Raw genomic sequence first — 25,040 nt, forward strand, 5'->3', positions numbered from 1 at the left:
ATAGTTAATATTTATTTTCCATCGTTACCGAGACTAGGTATAACCCGAACCGAGCGATAAAATTTGGATCGAGATCAATTTATTTTAAACCCGACTCGACGATGTTTGTAAGCGAGCCAAACCAAAAAGGATAATGCACCCGTCAGCCCTCCCGTAGTCGAGAACCCTGACCATCCTTTCTTTATTTTTTTTGCCACCGGTTAAGTGGCGTCGAGCGAGCGTAGATCGCCCTGGCCGGACGCCTCCTGAGATCAGCCAAATCGAGTTGTCGATCTCTGACCTAGCAGACTCGTACGTTCTCCCCTCTTGCAAGATCCGGTACATGTTCTATATCCCTCCTAAAAGTGAGCTTCATGTGTCGATTCTTTCCGATTTGAACTCGTCGCTCTGTTTTCGGTATGGTCGCCGGCGATATGGTGTCGAGAATCGTCAATCGGGTTTCTCGGCACCTTCCATAGCCAGCAATATTGATCTTTCTCTCATAACCAATCTTACGGGTGTTGTTGATTCGTCTTCGCTCGCTCAGCGTCACCTATGCCCTCGGTTGTGACATCCTTCGCTTATTTGCATCGTCCTTTCTGTAAATTCTATTGTTATCCCCATCATCTGGTCTTACATCGATAGAGCACCAGGCTTGGTCAGGTATCTGCTGGACTCGATGGCTGATACAGTTACATGCTTGGATGATCAACAAAGCTCATCGACGATTCGGGTGACATGTCCACTCGATGGTTGATACAGTTACATGCTTGGATGATCAACAAAGCTTATCGATAATTACCAAATCTAACAGCTTTATGTTATCGACTAATTTGTTATTCTTTCTCGAAAAAATTGGGTGATGCTAAGGATAAATTCTTAAGTTAAGATCAGTATGACATTAAACTGAGATTCGGGTGATATGTCCACTCGATGGTTGATACAGTTGTTACATGCTTGGATGATCAACAAAGCTCATCGATAATTACCAAATCCAACAGCATTATGTTATCGATTAATTTGTTTTTCTTTCTCGAAGAAATTGGGTGATGTTGAGGGTACATTCTTAATTTAAGATCATTATGACATTAGACTGGGATTCGGGTGACATGTCCACTATCAATTAATCTAAGGAACTTGAAGACAAACAAAACACCATATGATAGCCTAGTAGTTGGATCAACATAATGCGTCGATCAAGATGGGATGTTTACCAGACGATTACTATTAGTAAGCTGCTAAATGAGATAGAGGCTCCATTATGTCGAGATTCGAAAGAGGAGTTGGCTCCTGACTTCTGAAAGAATAGCTGTTTAGCATGACAGGATACCGATATTGTGGCTCTAAGGAACATGAAAAAATATGTTGAAGCTAGTTTAGATGTATACACAGTGTGATTATATAAAAGATCTTTTGTCTTTTTTTGTTTTCTCCTTCCCATCAAGTATGTTTGAAACTCGTAATTTTTGGGACATTGATTGATCTTTTTCTACCTACTTCTCTTTGGAGATTCCACAGCACAAGATTTTGCAGCCCCTACACCTTAATTGCTTTGTTATTCTTGTGTGTTCTATTGATCGGTTAATTGTTTTGCTTTTACTTACTGGTGAAATTTATAATTTCGGTGAAGTTTTGAGGAGCCAAAAGGTTTCAAGAAGATGCCACGAACAAGTGCATTGGAGTGCCCTGGATGCCCACCTTTGAGAGCCTTGACGACTGACGTGCTCGGTCTTGTAAAAGGTGGTTGTTATTGCTTAAACATTACTCTTTCTTGAATGGTCTACATGGCATGCATTTCTTAATTACAACTCATGATGTGATATTGCAATGAGTTTTCAGTTGTCGAAGCTCATGGAAAGACTGGAATTCCAAAGGTGGTAGAAACATGGGGGCAGCCAAATGCTTCATCTTGTGTCCTTGCTGCTTCTTATTCTGATCACAAAACTGATCCGGTTTGTTATCACATTCTTTGTTGGATTTGAGTTATTATACATAAATGGATGCTATGACAATCTTAACTACTTAATGGGAGGTAAACAATCAAATCAAAGCTTATGTTAGTCTCCTTTTGGATCTTCATGGCTTCTTGGTAGTTTTGAAGTAAACCAGAAATCGATCTTATTAGTTTCTCTTGAATATTAATGAAAGCTTCACTAGTTTGAAGCTAATATTCATGTTATGTTCTTCTTTCTTAAAGAAGCAGAAACCTATTTTGTGCCTTCACTTTCCAGCTTGAAAGTTTAATTTGGATGATCAATGGAGATATGGTGGTTTAACATTACAAAAGAAAAGTGTATGTTCAAAGATTTTAGAGTTTGATTACGGTGGACAAGCATTCCTAAGTATTATACAAACTTTAATGTGATTATTCACGATTAGTTTGAGATCTAGGATCAATTCCTATAAGGAAGTTTTATAATTCATTGGAACCCTGTTTTGGATTTGCGAATTCTGTTGACTATAATGTCACATTCTATTTCACATTCTTGGATTGGCATGTAATCACTAAAGATGTGTTTCCACCTTTCTTTCCTTTGTTTGGAAATTCTTATATGTTACTCTAGTATAATTATATCTTTAATCTCATAACAGTTCGACGTGTAAAATATTCTTCTACCTTCTAGACATGACACTTGTTAATTGTTTGCTGTTCTTTGCAGCTTTTGGCTGTTGCTCGCAAGAATGGTTTGGTAAGTTATCATATATGAAACAAGAGAAAACCCTCTTTTTCTAGGTTGTTGAAACATGGGATATTCTATGAATTCCAGGTTGAGTGTCTAAATCCTATTAATGGAGAGGCTTTGGGCATCACTAAGATCGATCAACCCTTATCACTGGATGGCTCTCTTAATGATGATCATGTTGTTGGATTGCATCTCTTCAAAACTAAAGGAATCGATGTTCCATCAAGGTAACATAAATAAATGCCATAGTTCATAGCTCATAGCAGATGTAGCATTTTTTTGAACTTGTATCCGAACATTTTACCAATCTGCTGTACCTAAGATATATTCTGTAGAAACTTGTTCATGTGAAAGAATATCACAGATGGTTGAATTAAAATTTTAGCACCTGCCCAATTGGCATTTAGAGGGTCAAACCTATGACACTATCATGTTTAAAAGACTGCTGCAGGCATATGTATCTGCAGGACATTGAATAAAAAAGTTCAGATAGATTATTCTTGCTTTCAGCACTTACTCCTGTATTTGACATCCCAAGGTTCCAATGTATATAGATAGTGAAACTTAATACGAAGGTTTATCTAGTGATTCAAGAGCAAAGCTTTGTGGACAAAGAAAGTTGTATTAGAACTAGAAGAGAGGAGAACTAGCTGACGTATATTCACAATGATTTTGCATATGCATGCATCTGTATGCAAGAATGGAAATTCTGTACATCTATCGAGTAAAATTTAGTTCATGGTGGTACTGTTACTTACAAACTTTAGTTGTGATCTCGAATTGCATGCACATTCTTATATTCATTCAATCCTTATGTTTTTCAGGTCAGTTTCATTACTTACCTGTCTGGAAAAGGGTAATGCTTGCTTGAGGTCCATTCCCGTCGGTGATGCGCCAGAAAACTCAACTACTGCTTCTCATATTACATGGAATGTATGCTCTTCTGGTAAAATAATATGTTCTTCAGTGGATAAAAGTGAGAATTATGCCTTATTTGGAGGGTAAGTTTCCGTAAGCTGTTAAAGAAATGTATATGAGTTTGTTGCAATTATATTCATGGGTGACAGCCTCTTTAATAAAAATTTGAAAGGTTGTTATATTGCCTAATTTTGGCCTAGTACTTTAATTTGTGTTTTCTTTTCTCTCAGGAATGGCATTGAATTGAACATGTGGGATCTTGGAAAATGCAGTAAGATCTGGAGTGCAAAATCTGTGAGTCACTTCATTCTTATTAGTGCAATTTAATGAGAGTTTCTGGTCTATTTGTATTTTGATTATGAAGATTCTATCGGTTTGCTCTTTGTCTTTTGTAGCCTCCTAATAGACTTGGTATATTCTCTCCAACTTGGTTTACTGCTGCAACTTTTCTGAGTGAAGATGACCATAGAAAAGTTGTGGCTGGCACGATCAATCATCAGGTATGGCACTATGAAATATGTTTACTAGTTGTAGCTTACAAGCTAAAAAATGCTAATAGTTGGGAGTATAACTTTTATTGTAAGTCTTTCGACAACTTTTGCAATTGTTGCCATGAGATCGAGGATACATTTGAAAGTCTTAAGTTTGATTTTATGATAACAGTGCCTGACCAAACTTTTTTACAAATACTGCTTGCACATTTGGAGTGTTAACCAACTTGTAGTTAATAAACAGTTTTCTTCTGTTTATTGATTAATGTTGAAATATTCTTGACCATATGGTCTATCCTGGTTAATGAATCTTTTGTATATGGTTAATAGTTCTTGACCCATTGCTTTAGAAGTTGAGAAAATGATGTAAACTAATTACTCAGTCCGCATGAGATTTTAATGACCAGTATGCTGTTATTCTCTTATTTGTTAAAAATTATATCTTGTGATAGGTTCGTCTTTATGACACTTCAGCACAGAGGAGACCTATAATTTCAGTCGACTTTAGAGAATCTCCAATTAAAGCAGTTTGTGAAGATCTAGATGGCTATACAGTCTATGTAGGCAATGGTTCTGGGGATCTTGCTTCATTTGATATGAGAACAGGTAAAAGTCATAGTTCTAAATGTACACCATGCGGCTATGCTTTAATTTTATTTACCTGATTCATTCATCCTCTTTAGTTTGTTGTTTTTTATGATCATAATCTCATGATTCTGAAATTTAATGTATGAGAACTAGTGAAAGTCATAGTTCTACAAGGTCACTGTGCAACTACATTGTTAATTATATTTAGCTGTTTTGTTTATTTCTCTTTTGTTTTCTTTTTTTGTGGATATAATTTCTTGATTGGATATAATTTCTTGATCAGATCCTTTCTCTGATTGTCGTTTAGTTATCATCTCATATCTAAGACTCTTTGATTCTTATAGACATTTATCAGATGTCTAGCTACTTGTTCCTACTCCCATAATAAATTAAGTCCTATTACCATAATGGACAAAATTATCACGGTTTCTTATTTTATTTCATCGATAAAACCTTTTTAGTTTTTGGGCTGTCCGATGAACCTCAACTTGTTATTCCTTTATGGTCAAATTGTTGGAGTTAAAACTTTCAGTAGAACAGAAAATTCTTTCAAACAGTTTTATGTCAGACAATATATGTGGCTACATCATAAGCAATTTTAGAAGCAATCAGCTGATGTTGAAGGCCTTTATGAAATCGTAAAAAAAGTTTAAGACTCAACATGAATTAAGAATATTGAACCAGGAATAGTCAGTTCCAACAAGGAAACTAAAGGTTTGAATGTGACATGTGTTGCAGGTATGGTATGCAAAAAGGAAATTATGCTAACTTCTATATTACATAGTTTTCTCAGTTGATTACATGATGTTCTAATTTCTTTTCATTGTCAATGAACTGGCTCAACTATTCTTAACTATGTGCGGTATAGTCATCCTCCTGGTTTTTGTGCAGTAATGCTTTCTGTCATTTCTGAGAAGTTCATGCTTTATGTTTACATTTTTGGTGACCTGTGCTCTTGGATTAAGGATTTGGTCCAAAGAATGTTAATGAAGTGAGCTCATTATCAGAGACGGAACTAGCTTGACTCACTTGGAACTTTTATTTTCTGTTATTAACTTAGTTCAAGTAATAATATTTCATCTAATTAACTGAGTAGATTTTTCCAATGTGAGCTTGAAGCTAGGACATGCTTATAGCTGAAAAATTTTATTTAACAATTCAAATTCCTAGTGTTGTTAAAATATTGGGTAGTACCATTCATTTTAGTTTTTTGAATTGTAGTATTTACCGTTATTCTGATGCTTATTATTTTGAAATATCTGAGTTTTCTTGTAATGGTTTCACATTTGTATCACCTGTTAGACAGTTAATAATTAGCTTCTATCAATGATGAATTGGCCCCTGGTGATTCAAGTGATTCAGGGTTACTAATATTTAGAACTAACTCCTGATGTTGACTAGATGGCAGTCGATTTCCTTGTTTTCAGGAAAACTGATGGGATGCTTTATTGGTAAGTGCTCTGGAAGCATCAGATCTATAGCGAGACATCCAGAACTTCCCGTGATAGCATCTTGTGGTAAGAAGTTGTATACTGTTAATTCAACATATTCAGTCAACTTTACTTCTACCATGGCACAAAATAGTGTTTTGTTTCCTCGAAAAAAAGGAAAGAGAATAGTGTTCCATGTTGGAAGTTTTTAGTTTATAACTCAGATATACCAAATTTAATATATTTGGTGGTTTTCATTTAATGTAACTTTTCAAGCTTTCTATTGTTCTTTGATTTGTTGAGTAACGATCCTCCATGGATTATCAGCCATTTTTGGATTTTATCCTTTAAAAATTCTCATTGCTTCATTTCAAGAGAAATTACTGGGTGCATACTGTTTCATCTTGAAGGTTAATGTTTGACATACTTTTCATGGTTTATTGGGAGTTATTTTACAATCAACTTTGTTAAAGATAAACATCCTTTTGTTTGTGTTTCTAATGAAAACCAGAGTGTTATGTCTAACATACGGCCCTCATCCTGCTCATCTTCGACTCGGGTTTATAAATTTATTATCATCCCTGACCCACACAAAAATTTAATGGTACTAGCTGTCTTACCACTACATGAATTTCCTACGAGAATACATGTATTATTATTGGCATATGCTTCAGTTATATTTGCAAGATAGTTGGGGGTTCATTTTTTCCATTGGGGTGAGATGGGATGGTGCAGGCAGGCTTGGGGTTGGGTTAGGTGATATCTGTCCTTGTCTTGGACCTAAATCGGTTTTGGAAAATTGTACCCCAATTCAACCGTGATTATGCCTGTTTTCCTGTCAAATCTGTTCAAACCCGACCCAGTTGAATTGGATTGAGCCAAGTCCCCTGACCTTGCCTCATCTTTGACTCGGGTTCATAAACTTAGTACCATCTCCGACCCAACAAAGATTGATGTAACTGTTATCTCATAGCTTATGAATACATTTTTTACTATTGATATATTCTTTAATTATATTAACAAGATAGTAGGGAAATTACTTATATGAAATTGCTGGGGTTTTTTTCTGGTGCGGTCGGATACGTGGAGAAAGGATGGGGGAGGCTTGAGATGGGGATGGGGATAGGTGATATTGTTCTTGTCCTGGTCCTGATTAGTTTTGAACAATTATAACCCAACCCTGGGTCCGACATCGACCTTGACCCAATCCCCAATTTGATTGGATTAGCCATTGGGGCAGTACACCACAAGCCTAGTGTGAAATTCTCATTTCTAGCTATGTCATGTTGACAGATTTTATTGAAGAAAATATCTCAATGGTAGCAGTAAGCATCATCAAGTTTTAGGTAGTTCCCACCTCATTAGACTCGGCATCAGATGGACATCATTTGTAATATTTGGATGTGTTGTTTTGGAAGTTCTCTTGTTGGTAATTTAAAAAGATGATACATTCTGAAAAGTGTACTGCCATACTTTGGGATACTTGTTTGTGGTGACGTGTACCTTGCAAATTCAAGTTTACTTTTTACTAAATGTTAACTATAATTTTGAACGTGGAAGACGTAAGAGAATCTTTTTCTCTTATTTTGTTGGTCCTAGAGCTTTGTCTGAAATTTCTTGTCATGTTTGAAACTGTAATATATATTCTTGCTATGAGTTTTTTTTGGTAAAACTATAGTTAAGCATGAAATATTTTTAATTTCATATGTCATGTCTTCACAAGTAATATGTCAAACTATGCTTTGGTGGAAGCCTTAGTTCTTTACTCGCCACATTATGCATTAGTGTTTTGGTCGTAGGTTTATAAGGTCATGCTTAATGATGATATTGGTTTATAGGATTGGACAGCTCTTTGCGTGTGTGGGATGCAAAGACGAGACAACTTCTATCTGCGGTATGCTATAACTACTATCAGTTCATAAATGGATCTTGCTTCAACAAAATTTTCAATATCCATTGGCTTACATATAATAGAACATTTTTAAAGAAGGGAATTTAAGTTTGGTGGTGCTTTGCAATTTAGTTCTTCCTCTTGGTTTAGATTCATGTTTCATGTAAAGCCCATTAATTTATAGGTTATACTGGGGTAACTGGATGCATATTGTAGAGGAATGCATAGGTTCAAGAACTTGTGCTTGCAAACAGTTCACATTTTCTTTTTGGTTTGTATAAACCTATCATTGAGTATATTTCTTTTTTTAATAGGTTTTCCTCAAGCAACATCTAACAAATGTGGTGATCGATTCACATTTCTCAGACGAAGGTATTACTTATTTAACAATTTGGATTTGACGCTACAAATTCACATTTACATGCTCTATGGCTCTATACAACTTGATACTTCGGTAGATTCACATTGGAAATGAATGTGATATTAGTACATATAACTTGATTGACCTATTTCAAATAACTAACATGGTTAACATCTCGTGTGTCTGTTTCTGCTCCATACAAATAATGGATTAGTAGGTCAACTAAGTCCTATCTAAAACATAGCTAACCTCCATACAAATAATGGATTAGTAGGTCAACTAGCTTTAGGGTTAACACCGTGAACATCATGTACACCATGATAATAGTGTACTTGAGTGAGATTTTGAGCCAGTTCTGTTGAGGACATCTCCATTTGGTTAGGGTAGACTGTGACTTCCTAATAATCCCACTTAGGCAAATGACCTGACAGGGATGCTGATAATGCATGGGCTTAGGCAATTTGGGTCACATGACAAGGCCCACTTGGTACAATTTGGATCACTTGTTATGATGAACGAAGCCCTAAATGCATACTAAATTTGAAATAAAACCCAATCAAAACATATTCCATGTGTTCAGATTTATATAGTTTGATAAAATATCAGGGTTTCAAGAGTATACATACCTGAGCAACAGCATGCCCATGTGTGCTAGTTACTAGTAATATCAGTCCATGGACTTCTTACATCATTGGCAATAAATTTACTGTATTACACTATTAACAGCAAATGATTTAGACAAGCCTTACCATCAGGACTCTTCTGGTTCCCAGTGGTCATGGGCATCTCATTAGTTATTGTTGAATCTTTAGTCATGGTACCTCCATTTAGGTTTGGTCAAGTATTCTACCACACAAAAAAATCTGGCTAGCCTATGAAGTATTTGTGTTTGGGTATCATGAAACACAGACAAATAGGCATGTTTTGTGGCAGTGCTTGTCAGCACAGTGATGTTGGAACAAATTGTACATGTAGATTGTTGGTAGCTTTTTACCTAAATCATGTTCTAGAATAGGTCGGTTTTCTTCTTTAATTAATGTTAGAAAATCTGTAAGGAACTCGTTCGTCATGTAAAACAATTTGATAATGTCTCAAAATTCTTGTTAAACAGGTTCCAATGGCAATACTTGTGATCAACAAGCTGATCTACAAGTATGCGATGATACTGAAACCGTAGATAATGATGAATTGCCAATCTCTAGCGGTAAGAAAGCATCTAAAAGGAAGAGAGTTGGTAAAGTCAAGTAGAAAAGAAAGACTGGGGACCAATACGATGATGAAACAAGTGAAGCCCATGTATTAAGTCAAGCTGAATCTGAAGACAATAGTGTCTTGCCACCCCTCAAACAGGAAAAATCATCAGATGAGCACAGCAAGAGGCTCAAGCAGAAAAAGAGCAAGAAGATTTTGCCATGAAGGAAGCATGCCGGCCATCAAGAAAGTTGTGGTGAAGGATGGGTGAGTCCGTGATAATTCCATAATTTGTGATGATCAGGACTGAGCCCACCACCACCCACCAGCTAGATGAGTCTTGCTAAACTTGCTCGAGATGTCCAATTCTTTGAGAATTTGCATCGCACAAAGATCTTAAAAATAGTGGTTTCGAAGGTAAAATTAATGAATTGCATTTCTCTGTGGTTACGGAGAATTGTGATAGTTATATGCAATTAGAATTTTGATTTGCATATGGGTTACAGAGGATTCTCCACGAGTCATTTGTAGGCAAAGTGATTGCTTGTGCACAAAAACCTGATTCACATAATGCCGAATTATATAACTTGCAGTCCACACGTCACCAATATTTACCCATGACGATAACAAAAGATCTGACCCGCAAATACAAAACAAGCCATTGAAGGGTAAGGACATTTTGTTAAGTATGAAAAGATACAGCATAATTACAGCTGCTACACAATGACCGGGTAGAGAAAATGATAGTTAGATAGATGCATCATCAAAACAACCAACAACAACAGTGGAATCGAGTGTAAAATTAGACTACATCACACGATTCAAGCTCGAATTAGAAACCCTTACATTTCAGTTGCCTAAGTTAGTCACCATCGCAAACGAATGTATGATGTTGGCCCTCGACCAAGACGGCTGCATCTAACCTTTCTCTTCAGCTGCATATAATACCACCACCATGGTGGATATGGAACTCTTAGTGTTCCATGAGAGCAGCATCAGTTTCAGATAATGGTGCTGCAGAAGAAAAGAAAAAGGTTGCCACAGTTAGCGGTGTAGTAATCAGGAACAAGAACTATGAGCAATGCACTCAGCCAACAGAGTGGACAGTGAAGACCAAAATCAACACCCACACTAGGCAGTTTGAAAAAAATAATACCAACACATGCCTGGAAATATTAACCATACCGAGCAAGTCCTCGTATGCATCTTGGAAGAATGATGATTCCAGTAACAATGGAGGTGAGAAAACTTGATCCAGAGTGTCGTTGACTTCAGGATGCATTCTTTGTATTTTTTCAGTGGATGGTTGGAACAGCCTGGCCAGGTTTTTGTTCTCCTTCAGTCCATTCAATCTATTTAACATATCTGGAATGAAGCTTTGCTGGCTATTGGCATTACAGGAAAGATCTGTCATGTTCATCGGGGCCTGAACTTCTGGTGGTGAGGAGAAAACCAGTTGTTGATTTCTCCAGTTGTAGTAATCAGGAACATCGTCGATTTCTTTCTGAAAAGCAGCATCTGTTGTTGATAGAGGTATAAAGAAGTGTTCAGAACCATCATCACTGCTTCTTTCCTGCAACAATTCTGAGTTGCTTGATGAGCTTGATAGTGCAGCTTCACGAACAGAACGACGAATGTTGTGAGCATAATAATCATCAGTCTCTGAAAAATTAAACCACATGGAATAGTGAATAGACAAGTAAAATTTGCTCATCTCTATTTATTATGTAAACAAAGTAGAAACTGGATAATAGCTGTTGGTCTTCAACATCTGAATATCGCCTCAAGTGGGTAATGGCTGAAGGCGCTGACCTTGTGCTTCACCATCTTCATCAATTGTAAATGGAGGTGAAACTGTTTTTGGGGCTGGCAAAGTTTCCTGATTGGTTTGACTACCTACAGGATGCTGCTTTGGTGCTTGGTGGCCTTTCCCCGATGAATTTGGAGTTAGATTGAATAAATGAGGGAGTTTCAAAGTTGGACTACCGGAGACTTTCTCAATCTGAGCAGAGGAGAATTTACAAGTCATCTCAGCAACTTCATCAGTCAACCTTTCCTGTTAATAAAATTTCAAATTCATTAGCAGTACATAGAGGCAAAAAGGGACAAATCTTAAAGATGACAAATTCTTGAACTAGAGGTGATTGACGAGTTGGGTCAGTCACGTTGAGATGGGTTATATTAGGGACATGTAAGGCTGATGTGAATCGAGCCAATTTTCTAGTGGGTTTAGATTTCTAAATGAGGATTGAGGAACCAAACTATATAGCTATATGGTCAGAGTGGTTGATCATATTTGGTTTTGCATGTCAGAAGGGGATTCAAGAAGATATAATTAAAACATTGCTATAAGCAAAATGTATGCTTGACCTTAACATAGCCAACCAGCCAACAGGTCAAGAGTTCTCGACCAGGCTCTGAACTATGTTCATGACAAGTTATCCTAAACAGTCTGGTGGGTTTGGTTTGACTTGGTGCATGTGATTAGCAATTGATGCCTCTACTTAAAGCAGCTGTTCTGTGCTGTAGATCTATGTTCCGTTACATTTAGTTAAGATATATCATAAATCTGGATACAGAGCAACCCTGCTTTTCCAAATAACTGCATCTTGAAAAGTAACTTGATATACAGTCATTTTCCTTTTAAGTTATAGAATTTTGTTAGCCAGCAGCATATACTTCAGCAAATCCACACTGGCCATTTTGGTGACCACCGGGATTCCTGGTGTGGAACCTTATATAATTAGTCCATGGTTGCTGTGGCACTTTAGTGCTCATTACTTTAGTTCACACAGATTATACTTGTTAAGTAATGTTTAATGCTTTAGTGATGAAAATTGTAAAATGTGGTAGTCATGCTGCATATTATGTTGCATATGGATATAGGGAAATTCATCCTCCGATGTTTCTAGAGTAGATACAGTAGCATTTCTATAATCCTAGTTTGCCTATTTGATGGGCATCTTGGAGTTGGATATACCTGATGAACACATTTCTTTAGAGCATCATTACCTCTATGGGAGTAATCAAGTTGTGGATTAGTTAGAATCAGATGCTGCTGGAACTATTAGTTATGTGTGGCATGAAGACACCCTAAGGCTTCTGTTAAATCTAAACTTGTGGATTCTTGTGGTTGCATTTTCTCAAGGAGAGGCAAGCAGTGTTTTGTTACAGAAAAGAAAACAAAAAATTAGGCAATTTTGTGTCAAGTTTCTTAGGAGAAATTTAAACCACATTTCAACAGGCAAATAACTTGCTGCACAACCACGTAATGGTATGTTCATGATCACGGTTGCCGTTTGTGACTATCAGTTTTCCCAGCTTGATTCGTCTCAATACCACAGTTTGATAATTTTTTGATGTATCAATGAAAATAACGTTTTAGCATTTGCAAGCTAATTAATGGTTGCAAGGACCAAAAGTAAGTTTTTTATATAGTGAAGTGGAAACTGTAAGAAAATTATATATTTATTTTGTAGGCAGCAAAATTTATCTATGATTTTCTATTCATTCAACTTCTGATGAATATCTTGACAATTAATGCAGATTTCTCTTTGAAAGTTGACATATTCTATAAATAGTTACCTTATCACCATAGTATTTTTCATGTCAATGTCTCAAATGTTATTTAATGCTGCCGTTTTTTTGGTGTCTGATAACATGTGTTTATTAAGAGAGCGACTTAATTCTTTATTTGTGCTTTTTTTCCTGTTTGTTTATTTTGCTGATTGCTTTTCAACCTTTGCTGCTAAAGGTGAAAGCTAATGAAGGGGAGGGCTCGGAACTGCTTCGTAGTGCATCTGACAGCAGTAGCAGTGGGCATGCGGAATCACTCGCTGCAACTCTTGCAGAACATCGCCAACATTTAGTTTGCATACAGGTCTAGTGATACCAGGATAACACTAATCATTTACGGGCTAGTCCTCCCTGTAAAATTTCAGACCTTTATCCCTTTACTTTTATGATAATCCTTTTACTAATTCATGGGCAATTCTATTTTTCACGGGGCCTGCTGCCTATTGTCTTCAAACAAAATGCTAACTGCATACATGAAACATAACAACTGTCAGATCAGCTTGTGCTACAAATGGGTTTTCTGGTTAGATGGACAAGTTTCGTAAGATTTACCTCGGATGTTGCAAGTAGAGGAACCCTGTATAGGCCAATGTCAGTTGTCTATGCTTTCCATGATAATGTTCTCCAAATGTAATCTTCTTTTATAGATTAACTTAAGCCAAAAGACAACGTGGTTCGAAGTGCTTTATGAATCGAGGTGCATGTGAATCAATTATATATGAGCTCTTGTATAAGTTGGAAATTTGCGATGTTGTATTATTTATTATAACCTTTAGAAATGTTAGTTTTTTTGCAGTTGTGTTAAACCCAGCTACAAAACCATGTGCTTGCTGTTAACCTTAGTGGGTTGCTTGCAAGTGCTGGGTAATAAGCTCTTGAAGAAAGATGGATATTCTTAAAGTACTTCATGGAATGTGAAAAAGGAAGAAAAAAAAGAAAGTCAAACCTTATATCCTTGTTGCTTTTTCGTTTTTCTACTTCCTTTGGTTTTAGACCTCGCACCGATAGTAATATAAAAATTAAAAACCTCGGCTTTGATTTCACGGATGTCTTTTGTCCTTTCCTAGGCACTGCAGTTTTGGTCATTTTAATTTGAGGAAAACAATTCTAAGACCATAGTGATGATGATATAGCAATGATGTGGAATCAGACAGGTAATGGGTTATGAAGATACAATCACATAAAATTGGGATTCTAAGTACTCCGCAAAGTCAGTATGTATTTGTGAGAAAAGGTCATCTAAGAAAGCAACCGTGCGCACAAACATACTTTTACTAGAAAAGCGTCATCTAAGAAAGCAACCGTGCGCACAAACATATTTTTACTAGAAAAGCTAGATAGTATCCAAAAGAGCCCAGCAATGATCAAAACTACATTCTGAAATGTAGATGTGAATCCATGCAAATCTTTTAGGTTCATTCGAATCAATCAATATTTATTACTAATTATTATTATTATTATTATTATTATTATTTTGTTAATCGTGATATTGAATTATATGTCCAGTTTTGTTTATCTTATTGGAGCTGCAATGCTCTTCAATGATTCTTCATATTTATGCATCCCATAGGCTCATCCGAATCAACCAAGTAATCGATCCGGTTGAACCAAGCCGAGGAGCCTCATCGAACCCGAATGTTTTCACAAATTCACATTCAGTTCACAATCACTGAGCTCAAACCCAAGCACGGCTCGATTAATTGTGTGGCCTGACGAATCCGTGCACAATCCGCTCATATCAGTACTCCAACCATCAGATGCCGACCTCACGGCTCAATTCCTATGATATAAAAGATCGTGCTGGCCGAGTCAAAACTCTGTGTCTCTGGAAGCCTCGGCACGGCGGAACCCTTGCGCTCGCTCGCTCGCTCGCTTTGAAGATTGCGACTTTATCGCGCAATCCTCGGCACGACGAAACCCTCGGCACGACGGTATCCGCATCTGGTCTTCCTTGCCCGTTGAGGTAAGTTTCCTTCTTCTAAACCCTAGCTAGTTTTCTGATACCTTTATCGCGCTTGAATTTTTTTTGTATTGTTTCTGTGAAGTGCGTTGGCCTTTGATTTGATGACAACTTGAGCTAGGGTTTTCGTTGTTTTCCATCATCTGATCAAAATCGCTCAATTAGGGAAGAAAGATCAAAATCGAAGACAAGAGGGAAGGAGAGATCAAGAAGGGTAAGAAAAAGATCGAACAAGAGGAGATCGCGAGGGGTTCTTGGAGGATGAGATGGCGTTGAAATTTCTGAACGAGAATGGATGGCACACCGGGAGCCTCCGGAACATCCTGTGCTTCAGGACTTTCTTGATAGGAACTGTCTGACTAGGCAATTAAAGATACTTTGATTAAATTTATTGTTGCCTCTACTCTCCACATTTGGAAAAAGTATTATTAAGTCTCCATATGCTTAAATATCTCATTCGGGATTGTGATATTTCTTTGATGCAACCTTTTATAAAGTTATTATTCAAGTCCATGACTATGACTGTATTCTGAAGCCCTGTTCAAGATGTAGAAAATTTGACGTTCAATTGATGCCTAACAACGACATCGTCATCACGCAATACGCCATATCTTTATACTCAATCATGATGATTCACAAAAAATAAAAATCATGATAAAAGTACATAATAATCCTAAAAATAGTGGATCTTGACAATGCCAATTGTAAGCGGGCCAAACCAAAAAAGATAGTGCACCCGTCAGCCCTCCCGTAGTCGAGAACCCTAACCATCCTTTTTTTTCTTCTTTCAGTCTTCTGTGTTTCTTTATAAAGAATATAGCTTGCAATTACCCTAACGTCCCCCATTGATATTTTATGCATATGAGTGACAGGGGAGCTAAACTTGAACCGTCTTTCTATGCTAACCTCTACACGATAATATATGTTGGACGGTGATCGACTATAATGTTTCATATCAATCGATTATAATTAATTATCAGATTTTATCTTCCCTATCGACTTGTTTTAATTAATTGTACGATATTATCTTAACGGTAAGTGATAATTTCGTTATTAAAAAAAATAATTTTTTTATAAAATAAAATAAAAAATCGAAAATGAGAGGAAATGAGTTAATGTCTATTTTCCACCGTTACCGAGACAAGGCATAACCCGAACCAAGCGATAGAATTTGGATCGAGATCAATTGATTTCAAGCCCGACTCGACGATGCCAATTGTAAGTGGGCCAAACAAATAAGGATAGTGCACCCGTCAGCCCTCCCGTAGTCGAGAACCCTAACCATCCTTTCTTTTCTTCTTTCGGTCTTCTGTGTTTCTTTATAAAGAATATACCTTGCAATTAACCTAACGTCCCCCATCGATATTTTATGCATATGGGTGACAGGGGAGCTAAGCTTGAACCGTCTTTCTATGCTAACCTCTACACGATAATATATGTTGAACGGTGATCGACTCTAATGTTTCATATCAATCGATCATAATTAATTATCAGATTTTATCTTCCCTAAAGACCTGTTTCAATTAATTGTACGATATTATCTTAATGGTAAGTGATAATTTCGTTATAATAAAAAATATTTTTTTATAAAACAAAATAAAAAACCGAAAAAGAGAGGAAATAAGTTAATGCCTATTTTCCACCGTTACCGAGACAGGGCATAAACCGAACCGAGCAATAGAATTTTGATCGAGATCAATTGATTTCAAGCCCGACTCGACGATGCCAATTGTAAGTGGGCCAAACCAAAAAGGATAGTGCACCCGTCAGCCCTCCCGTAGTCGAGAACCCTAACCATTCTTTCTTTTCTTCTTTCAGTCTTCTGTGTTTCTTTATTAAGAATATAGCGTGCAATTATCCTAACGTCCCCTATCGATATTTTATACATATGGGTGACAAGAGAGCTAAGCTTGAACCGTCTTTCTATGCTAACCTCTACACGATAATATATGTTGGACGGTGATCGACTCTAATGTTTCATATCAATCGATTATAATTAATTATCAGATTTTATCTTCCCCGTCGACTCGTTTCAATTAATTATACGATATTATCTTAATGGTAAGTGATAATTTCATTATCATAAAAAATATTTTTTTTATAAATCAAAATAAAAAACTGAAAAAGAGAGGAAAAGAGTTAATGTCTATTTTCCACCGTTACCGAGACTGGGCATAACCCGAACCGAGTATTAGAATTTGGATCGAGATCAATTGATTTTAAACCCGACTCGACGATGTAAATTGTAAGCGGGCCAAACCAAAAATGATAGTGCACCCGTCAGCCCTCCCGTAGTCGAGAACCATAACCATGCTTTCTTTTCTCCTTTCAGTCTTCTGTGTTTTTTTATAAAGAATATAGCTTACAATTACCTTAACGTCCCCCATTGATATTTTATGCATATGGGTGACAGGGGAGCTAAGTTTGAACCGTCTTTATATGCTAATCTCTACACGATAATATATGTTGGACGGTGATCGACTCTAATGTTTCACATTAATCGATTATAAATAATTATCTGATTTTATCTTTTCTATCGACTTGTTTCAATTAATTGTATGATATTATGTTAATGATAAGTGATAATTTCGTTATCATAAAAAATATTGTTTTATAAAATAAAATAAAAAACTAAAAAAATAGAGGAAAAGAGTTAATGTTTATTTTCCACCGTTACCGAGACTGGGTATAAAATCGAGCGATAGAATTTGGATCGAGAACTCTGATCATCCTTTCTTTGTTTTTTATGTTACTGGTTAAGCGGCGCCGAGCGAGCGTAGATCGCCCTGGCCGGACGCCTCCTGAGACCAGCCAAATTGAGTTGTCGATCTCTGACCTAGCGGACTCCTACGTTCTCCCCTCTTATCAAGATCCGGTACATGTTCTAGATCCCTCCTAAAAGTGATCTTCATGTGTCGATTCTTTCCGATTTGAACTCGTCGCTTTGTTTTCGGTATGGTCGCCGGCGATATAGTGTCGAGAATCGTTAATCGGGTTTCTCGGCACCTTCCATAGCCAGCAATACTGATCTTTCTCTCACAACCAATCTTACGGGTGCTGTTGATTCGTCTTCGCTCGCTCAGCGTCACCCAGCTCAGCATCACCCATGCCTCCGGTTGTGACATCCTTCGCTTATTTGCATCATCTTTTCTGTAAATTCTATTGTTATCCCCATCATCTGGCCTTACATCGATAGAGCACCAAGCATGGTCAGGTATCTGCTGGACTCAATGGCTGATACAGTTATATGCTTGGATGATCAAAAAAGCTCATCGACGATTCGGGTGACATGTCCACTCGATGGTTGATACAGTTACATGCTTGGATGATCAACAAAGCTCATTGATAATTATCAAATCCAACAGCTTTATGTTATCGACTAATTTATTATTTTTTCTCGAAGAAATTGGGTGATGCTAAGGGTAAATTCTTAATTTAAGATCAGTATGACATTCGATTGGGATTCGAGTGACATGTCCACTCGATGGTTGATACAGTTGTTACATGCTTGGATGATCAACAAAGCTCATCGATAATTACCAAATCCACCAACTGTCTTCCAGCACTTTGGCACTTTGGCACTGAACAGTTGTGCTTGATTGCACACTAAACCCATCTACCATGGTTGAAAAAATATTGTTTACTTCTTCAGTGAGATCTGAAATTGACATCTGTATTGCTGGAATGACTTCCTTTAGTTGATCAACAAGTCCCTGAATAGCAGGATAAGTTAATGTAAAGACACACACAAAATAAAAAACCAGAACACCGGGAGAAAAGGAAAAAAAAAATTCATGATTTTACACAAAAAGGAAATGCCCACAATGTGATTAGAACTATTGATATGTTTCCTAATCACAGTTGAGGCCTACACCACATACAAGAAAACGTGTCACATGGCCGAGAACCCAATATAGATGACATTGAAGGATTAATGTGAAGTTATGATTGAAAATATGGCAAAATACAGTTTTTTGAACAAAATTCAATTATGCTTTAAATAAATCCAACCAGATTGCTCACTTAAAATTCAGATAAGAACAAATCAATAATTATAAGAATCAAAATGCAAAAGGATTATCATAAAAGTAAAGGGATAAAGGTCTGAAATTTTACAGGGAGGACTAGCCCCTAAATGATTAGTGTTATCCCGGTATCACTAGACCTGTATGCTAACTAAATGTTGGCGATGTTCTGCAAGAGTTGCAGCTAGTGACTCCGCATGCCCACTGCTACTGCTGTCAGATGCACTACTAAGCAGTTCCGGGCCCTCCCCTTCATTAGCTTTCACCTTTAGCAGCAAAGGTTGAAAAGCAATCAGCAAAATAAACAAACAGGAAAAAAATCACAAATAAAGAATTAAGTCGCTCTCTTAATAAACACATGTTATCAGACACCCAAAAAAACCGCAGCATTAAATAACGTTTGAGACATTGACAGGAACAATACTATGGTGATAAGGTAACTATTTATAGAATATGTCAACTTTCAAAGAGAAATCTGCATTAATTGTCAAGATATTCATCAGAAGTTGAGTGAATATAAAATCATAGATAAATTTTGCTGCCTACAAAATAAATATAGAATTTTCTTACAGTTTCCACTTCACTATATAAAAAACTTACTTTTGGTCCTTGCAACCATTAATTAGCTTGCAAATGCTAAAACGTTATTTTCATTGATACATCAAAAAATTATCAAACTGTGGTATTGAGACGAGTCAAGCTGGGAAAACTGATACAGTCACAAACGGCAACCGTGATCATGAACATACCATTATGTGGGTGTGCAGCAAGTTATTTGCCTGTTGAAATGTGGTTTAAATTTCTCCTAAGAAACTTGACACAAAATTGCCTAATTTTTTGTTTTCTTTTCTGTAACAAAACACTGCTTGCCTCTCCTTGAGAAAATGCAACCACAAGAATCCACAAGTTTAGATTTAACAGAAGCCTTAGGGTGTCTTCATGCCACACATAACTAATAGTTCCAGCAGCATCTGATTCTAACTAATCCACAACTTGATTACTCCCATAGAGGTAATGATGCTCTAAAGAAATGTGTTCATCAGGTATATCCAACTCCAAGATGCCCATCAAATAGGCAAACTAGGATTATAGAAATGCTACTGTATCTACTCAAGAAACATCGGAGGATGAATTTCCCTATATCCATATGCAACATAATATGCAGCATGACTACCACATTTTACAATTTTCATCACTAAAGCATTAAACATTACTTAACCAGTATAATCTGTGTGAACTAAAGTAATGAGCACTTAAGTGCCACAGCAACCATGGACTAATTATATAAGGTTCCACACCAGGAATCCCGGTGGTCACCAATATGGCCAGTGTGGATTTGCTGAAGTATATGCTGCTGGCTAACAAAATTCTATAACTTAAAAGGAGAATGACTGTATATCAAGTTACTTTTCAAGATGCAGTTATTTGGAAAAGCAGGGTTGCTCTGTATCCAGATTTATGATATATCTTAACTAAATGTAACGGAACATAGATCTACAACACAGAACAGCTGCTTTAAGTAGAGGCATCAATTTCTAATCACATGCACCAAGTCAAACCAAACCCACCGGACTGTTTAGGATAACTTGTCATGAACATAGTTCAGAGCCTGGTCGAGAACTCTTGACCTGTTGGCTGGTTGGCTATATTAAGGTCAAGCATACGTTTTGCTTATAGCAATGTTTTAATTATATCTTCTTGAACCCCCTTCTGACATGCAAAACCAAATATGATCAACCACTCTGACCATATAGCTATATAGTTTGGTTCCTCAATCCTCATTTAGAAATCTAAACCCACTAGAAAATTGGCTCGATTCACATCAGCCTTACATGTCCCTACTATAACCCATCTCAGCGTGACTGACCCAACTCGTCAATCACCTCTAGTTCAAGAATTTGTCATCTTTAAGATTTGTCCCTTTTTGCCTCTATGTACTGCTAATGAATTTGAAATTTTATTAACAGGAAAGGTTGACTGATGAAGTTGCTGAGATGACTTGTAAATTCTCCTCTGCTCAGATTGAGAAAGTCTCCGGTAGTCCAACTTTGAAACTCCCTCATTTATTCAATCTAACTCCAAATTCATCGGGGAAAGGCAACCAAGCACCAAAGCAGCATCCTGTAGGTAGTCAAACCAATCAGGAAACTTTGCCAGCCCCAAAAACAGTTTCACCTCCATTTACAATTGATGAAGATGGTGAAGCACAAGGTCAGCGCCTTCAGCCATTACCCACTCGAGGCGATCTTCAGATGTTGAAGATCAACAGCTATTATCCAGTTTCTACTTTGTTTACATAATAAATAGAGATGAGCAAATTTTACTTGTCTATTCACTATTCCATGTGGTTTAATTTTTCAGAGACTGATGATTATTATGCTCACAACATTCGTCGTTCTGTTCGTGAAGCTGCACTATCAAGCTCATCAAGCAACTCAGAATTGTTGCAGGAAAGAAGCAGTGATGATGGTTCTGAACACTTCTTTATACCTCTATCAACAACAGATGCTGCTTCTCAGAAAGAAATCGACTATGTTCCTAACTGGAGAAATCAACAACTGGTTTTCTCCTCACCACCAGAAGATCAGGCCCCGATGAACATGACAGATCTTTCCTGTAATGCCAATAGCCAGCAAAGCTTCATTCCAGATATGTTAAATAGATTGAATGGACTGAAGGAGAACAAAAACCTGGCCAGGCTGTTCCAACCATCCACTGAAAAAATACAAAGAACGCATCCTGAAGCTAACAACACTCTGGATCAAGTTTTCTCACCTCCATTGTTACTGGAATCATCATTCTTCCAAGATGCATACGAGGACTTGCTTGGTATGGTTAATATTTCCAGGCATGTGTTGGTATATTTTTTCAAACTGCCTAGTGTGGGTGTTGATTTTGGTCTTCACTGTCCGCTCTGTTGGCTGAGTGCATTGCTCATAGTTCTTGTTCCTGATTACTACACCGCTAACTGTGGCAACCATTTTCTTTTCTTCTGCAGCACCATTATCTGAAACTGATGCTGCTCTCATGGAACACTAGAGTTCCATATCCACCATGGTGGTGGTATTATATGCAGCTGAAGAGAAAGGTTAGATGCAGCAGTCTTGGTCAGAGGGCCAACATCATACATTTGTTTGCGATGCGATGGTGACTAACTTAAGCAACTGAAATATAAGGGTTTCTAATTCGAGTTTGAATCGTGTGATGTAGTCTAATTTACATGCGATTTCACTGTTGTTGTTGGTTGTTTTGATGATGGTGTCATTTTCTCTACCCGGTGTGTAGCAGCTGTAATTATGTTGTATCTTTTCCGACTTAACAAAATGTCCTTCTTACCCTTCAATGGCTTGTTTTGGATTTGTGGGTCAGATCTTTGTTATCGTCATGGGTAAATATTGGTGACATGTGGACTGCAAGTTATAATTCGGTATTTTGTGAATCAGGTTTTGTGCACAAGCAATCAGTTTGCCTACAAATGACTCATGGAGAATCCTCTGTAACCCATATGCAAATCAAAATTCTAATTGCATATAAGTCTCACAATTTTCTTGGTAGTCTGAGGGTATAACCATCAAAATTCTAATTGCATATAACTATCACAATTTTCTTGGTAGTCTTCGGGTATAACTATCAAAATTCTAATTGCATATAACTATCACAATTGCATATAACTATCAAAATTTTAATTTCCTTAATTTTACCTTCGAAACCACTATTTTAACATCTTTGTGCGATGCAATAGCACAAACAAATTCTCAAAGAATCCATAAGCCTTTATCCGATTTGCTCTTCAAATTCTAAAACACTCTTTTAAAAAACTCAACACTCAATCTAACTTTCCTCCTTTCATTAGAGTGTTGGACATCTGGAGTAAGTTTGGCGAGAGACTCATCATCTAGTTGGTTTGCCCGATGGGTGGTGGGCTCAGTCATGGTCGTCACAAATTATGGAATTATCACCGACTCACCCATCCTTCACTGCAACTTTCTTGATGACCGTCATGCCTCCTTCATGGCAAAATCTTCTTGCTCTTTTTCTGCTTGAGCCTCTTGCTGTGCTCATCTAATGATTTTTCCTGTTTGAGGGGTGGCAAGACACTATTGTCTTCAGATTCAGCTTAACTTAATACATGGGCTTCACTTGTTTCATCATCGTACTGGTCCCAGACTTTCTTTTCTTCTTGACTTTGCCAACTCTCTTCCTTTTAGATACTTTCTTACCGCTAGAGATTGGCAATTCATCATTATCTATGGTTTCAGTATCATCGCATACTTGTAGATCAGCTTGTTGATCACAAGTATTGCCATTGGAACCTGTTTAACAAGAATTTTGAGACATTATCAAATTGTTTTACATGACGAACGAGTTCCTTACAGATTTTCTAACATTAATTAAAGAAGAAAACCGACCTATTCTAGAATAGGATTTAGGTAAAAAGCTACCAACAATCTACATGTACAATTTGTTCCAACATCACTGTGCTGACAAGCACTGCCATAAAACATGCCTATTTGTCTGTGCTTCATGATATCATAACCCAAATACTTCATAGGCTAGCCAGATTTTTTTTTGTGGTAGAATACTTGACCAAACCTAAATGGAGGTACCATGACTAAAGATTCAACAATAACTAATGAGATGCCCATGACCACCGGGAACCAGAAGAGTCCTGATGGTAAGGCTTGTCTAAATCATTTGCTATTAATAGTGTAATACAGTAAATTTATTGCCAATGATGTAAGAAGTCCATGGACTGATATTACTAGTAACTAGCACACATGGGCATGCTGTTGCTCAGGTATGTATACTCTTGTAACCCAAATATTTTATCAAACTATATAAATCTGAACACATGGAATATGTTTTGATTGGGTTTTGTTTCAAATTTAGCATGCATTTAGGGCTTCGTTCATCATAACATGTGATCCAAATTGTACCAAGTGGGCCTTGTCATGTGACCCAAATTGCCTAAGCCCATGCATTATCAGCATCCCTGTCAGGTCATTTGCCTAAGTGGGATTATTAGGAAGTCACAATCTACCCTAACCAAATGGAGATGTCCTCAACAAAACTGGCTCAAAATCCCTCACTCAAGTACACTATTATCATGGTGCACATGATGTTCATGGTGTTAACCCTAAAGCTAGTTGACCTACTAATCCATTATTTGTATGGAGGTTAGCTATGTTTTAGATAAGACTTAGTTGACCTACTAATCCATTATTTATATGGAGCAGAAACAAACACACGAGATGTTAACCATGTTTGTTATTTGAAATAGATCAATCAAGTTACATGTACTAATATCACATTCATTTCCAATGTGGATCTACCGAAGTATTAAGTTGTATAGAGCCATAGAGCATGTAAATGTGAATTTGTAGTGTCAAATCCAAATTGTTAAATAAGTAATACCTGAGAAATGTGAATCGATCACCACATTTGTTAGATGTTGCTTGAGGAAAACCTATTAAAAAAAGAAATATACTCAATGATAGGTTTATACAAACCAAAAAGAAAATGTGAACTGTTTGCAAGCACTAGTTGTTGAACCTATGCATTCCTCTACAATATGCATCCAATTACCCCAATATAACCTATAAATTAATGGGCTTTACATGAAAAATGAATCTAAACCAAGAGGAAGAACTAAATTGCAAAGCACTACCAAACTTAAATTCCCTTCTTTAAAATTGTTCTATTATATGTAAGCCAAAGGATACTGAAAATTTTGTTGAAGCAAGATCCATTTATGAGCTGATAGTAGTTATAGCATACCGCAGATAGAAGTTGTCTCGTCTTTGCATCCCACACACGCAAATAGCTGTCCAATCCTATAAACCAATATCATCATTAAGCATGACCTTATAAACCTACGACCAAAACACTAATGCATAATGTGGCGAGTAAAGAACTAAGGTTCGCACGAAAGCATAGTTTGACATA

At 36.9% G+C, this 25,040-nt stretch overlaps 2 protein-coding genes and 1 long non-coding RNA gene across 4 annotated transcripts; all 3 read left to right on the top strand.

Moving 5' to 3' along the window:
• Positions 1-589: 589 nt before the first annotated feature.
• LOC135658742 (uncharacterized) lies at positions 590-13,536 on the top strand. 2 transcript variants are annotated; one of them, XM_065176231.1, is made up of 14 exons: positions 590-1,719; positions 1,819-1,931; positions 2,640-2,669; positions 2,748-2,890; positions 3,488-3,664; positions 3,812-3,875; positions 3,977-4,081; positions 4,525-4,678; positions 6,088-6,177; positions 7,929-7,984; positions 8,296-8,353; positions 9,454-9,808; positions 9,845-9,950; positions 13,288-13,536. In XM_065176231.1, exons 1-12 carry the CDS (start codon positions 1,638-1,640, stop codon positions 9,588-9,590), a joined length of 1,209 nt encoding a protein of 402 aa, XP_065032303.1. In that variant the 5' UTR covers positions 590-1,637; the 3' UTR covers positions 9,591-9,808; positions 9,845-9,950; positions 13,288-13,536. The 2 variants fall into 2 exon arrangements, with proteins under 2 accessions (XP_065032303.1, XP_065032304.1); XM_065176232.1 differs by lacking the exons at positions 9,454-9,808; positions 9,845-9,950 and having other exon boundaries at positions 594-1,719.
• A 1,067-nt stretch (positions 13,537-14,603) lies between these two features.
• LOC135658685 (uncharacterized) lies at positions 14,604-15,525 on the top strand. The gene is made up of 2 exons (XR_010505549.1): positions 14,604-15,072; positions 15,235-15,525. It is a non-coding gene; the product is annotated as an uncharacterized LOC135658685 (long non-coding RNA).
• A 5,541-nt stretch (positions 15,526-21,066) lies between these two features.
• Positions 21,067-22,433, top strand: LOC135658724 (AUGMIN subunit 6-like). The gene is made up of 3 exons (XM_065176189.1): positions 21,067-21,305; positions 21,456-21,923; positions 22,093-22,433. Exons 1-3 carry the CDS (start codon positions 21,089-21,091, stop codon positions 22,131-22,133), a joined length of 726 nt encoding a protein of 241 aa, XP_065032261.1. The 5' UTR covers positions 21,067-21,088; the 3' UTR covers positions 22,134-22,433.
• The last annotated feature ends 2,607 nt before the right edge of the window (positions 22,434-25,040 follow it).

The sequence above is a fragment of the Musa acuminata genome, unplaced genomic scaffold, assembly GCF_036884655.1.
Source record: "Musa acuminata AAA Group cultivar baxijiao unplaced genomic scaffold, Cavendish_Baxijiao_AAA HiC_scaffold_412, whole genome shotgun sequence".
Lineage (NCBI taxonomy): Eukaryota > Viridiplantae > Streptophyta > Magnoliopsida > Zingiberales > Musaceae > Musa > Musa acuminata.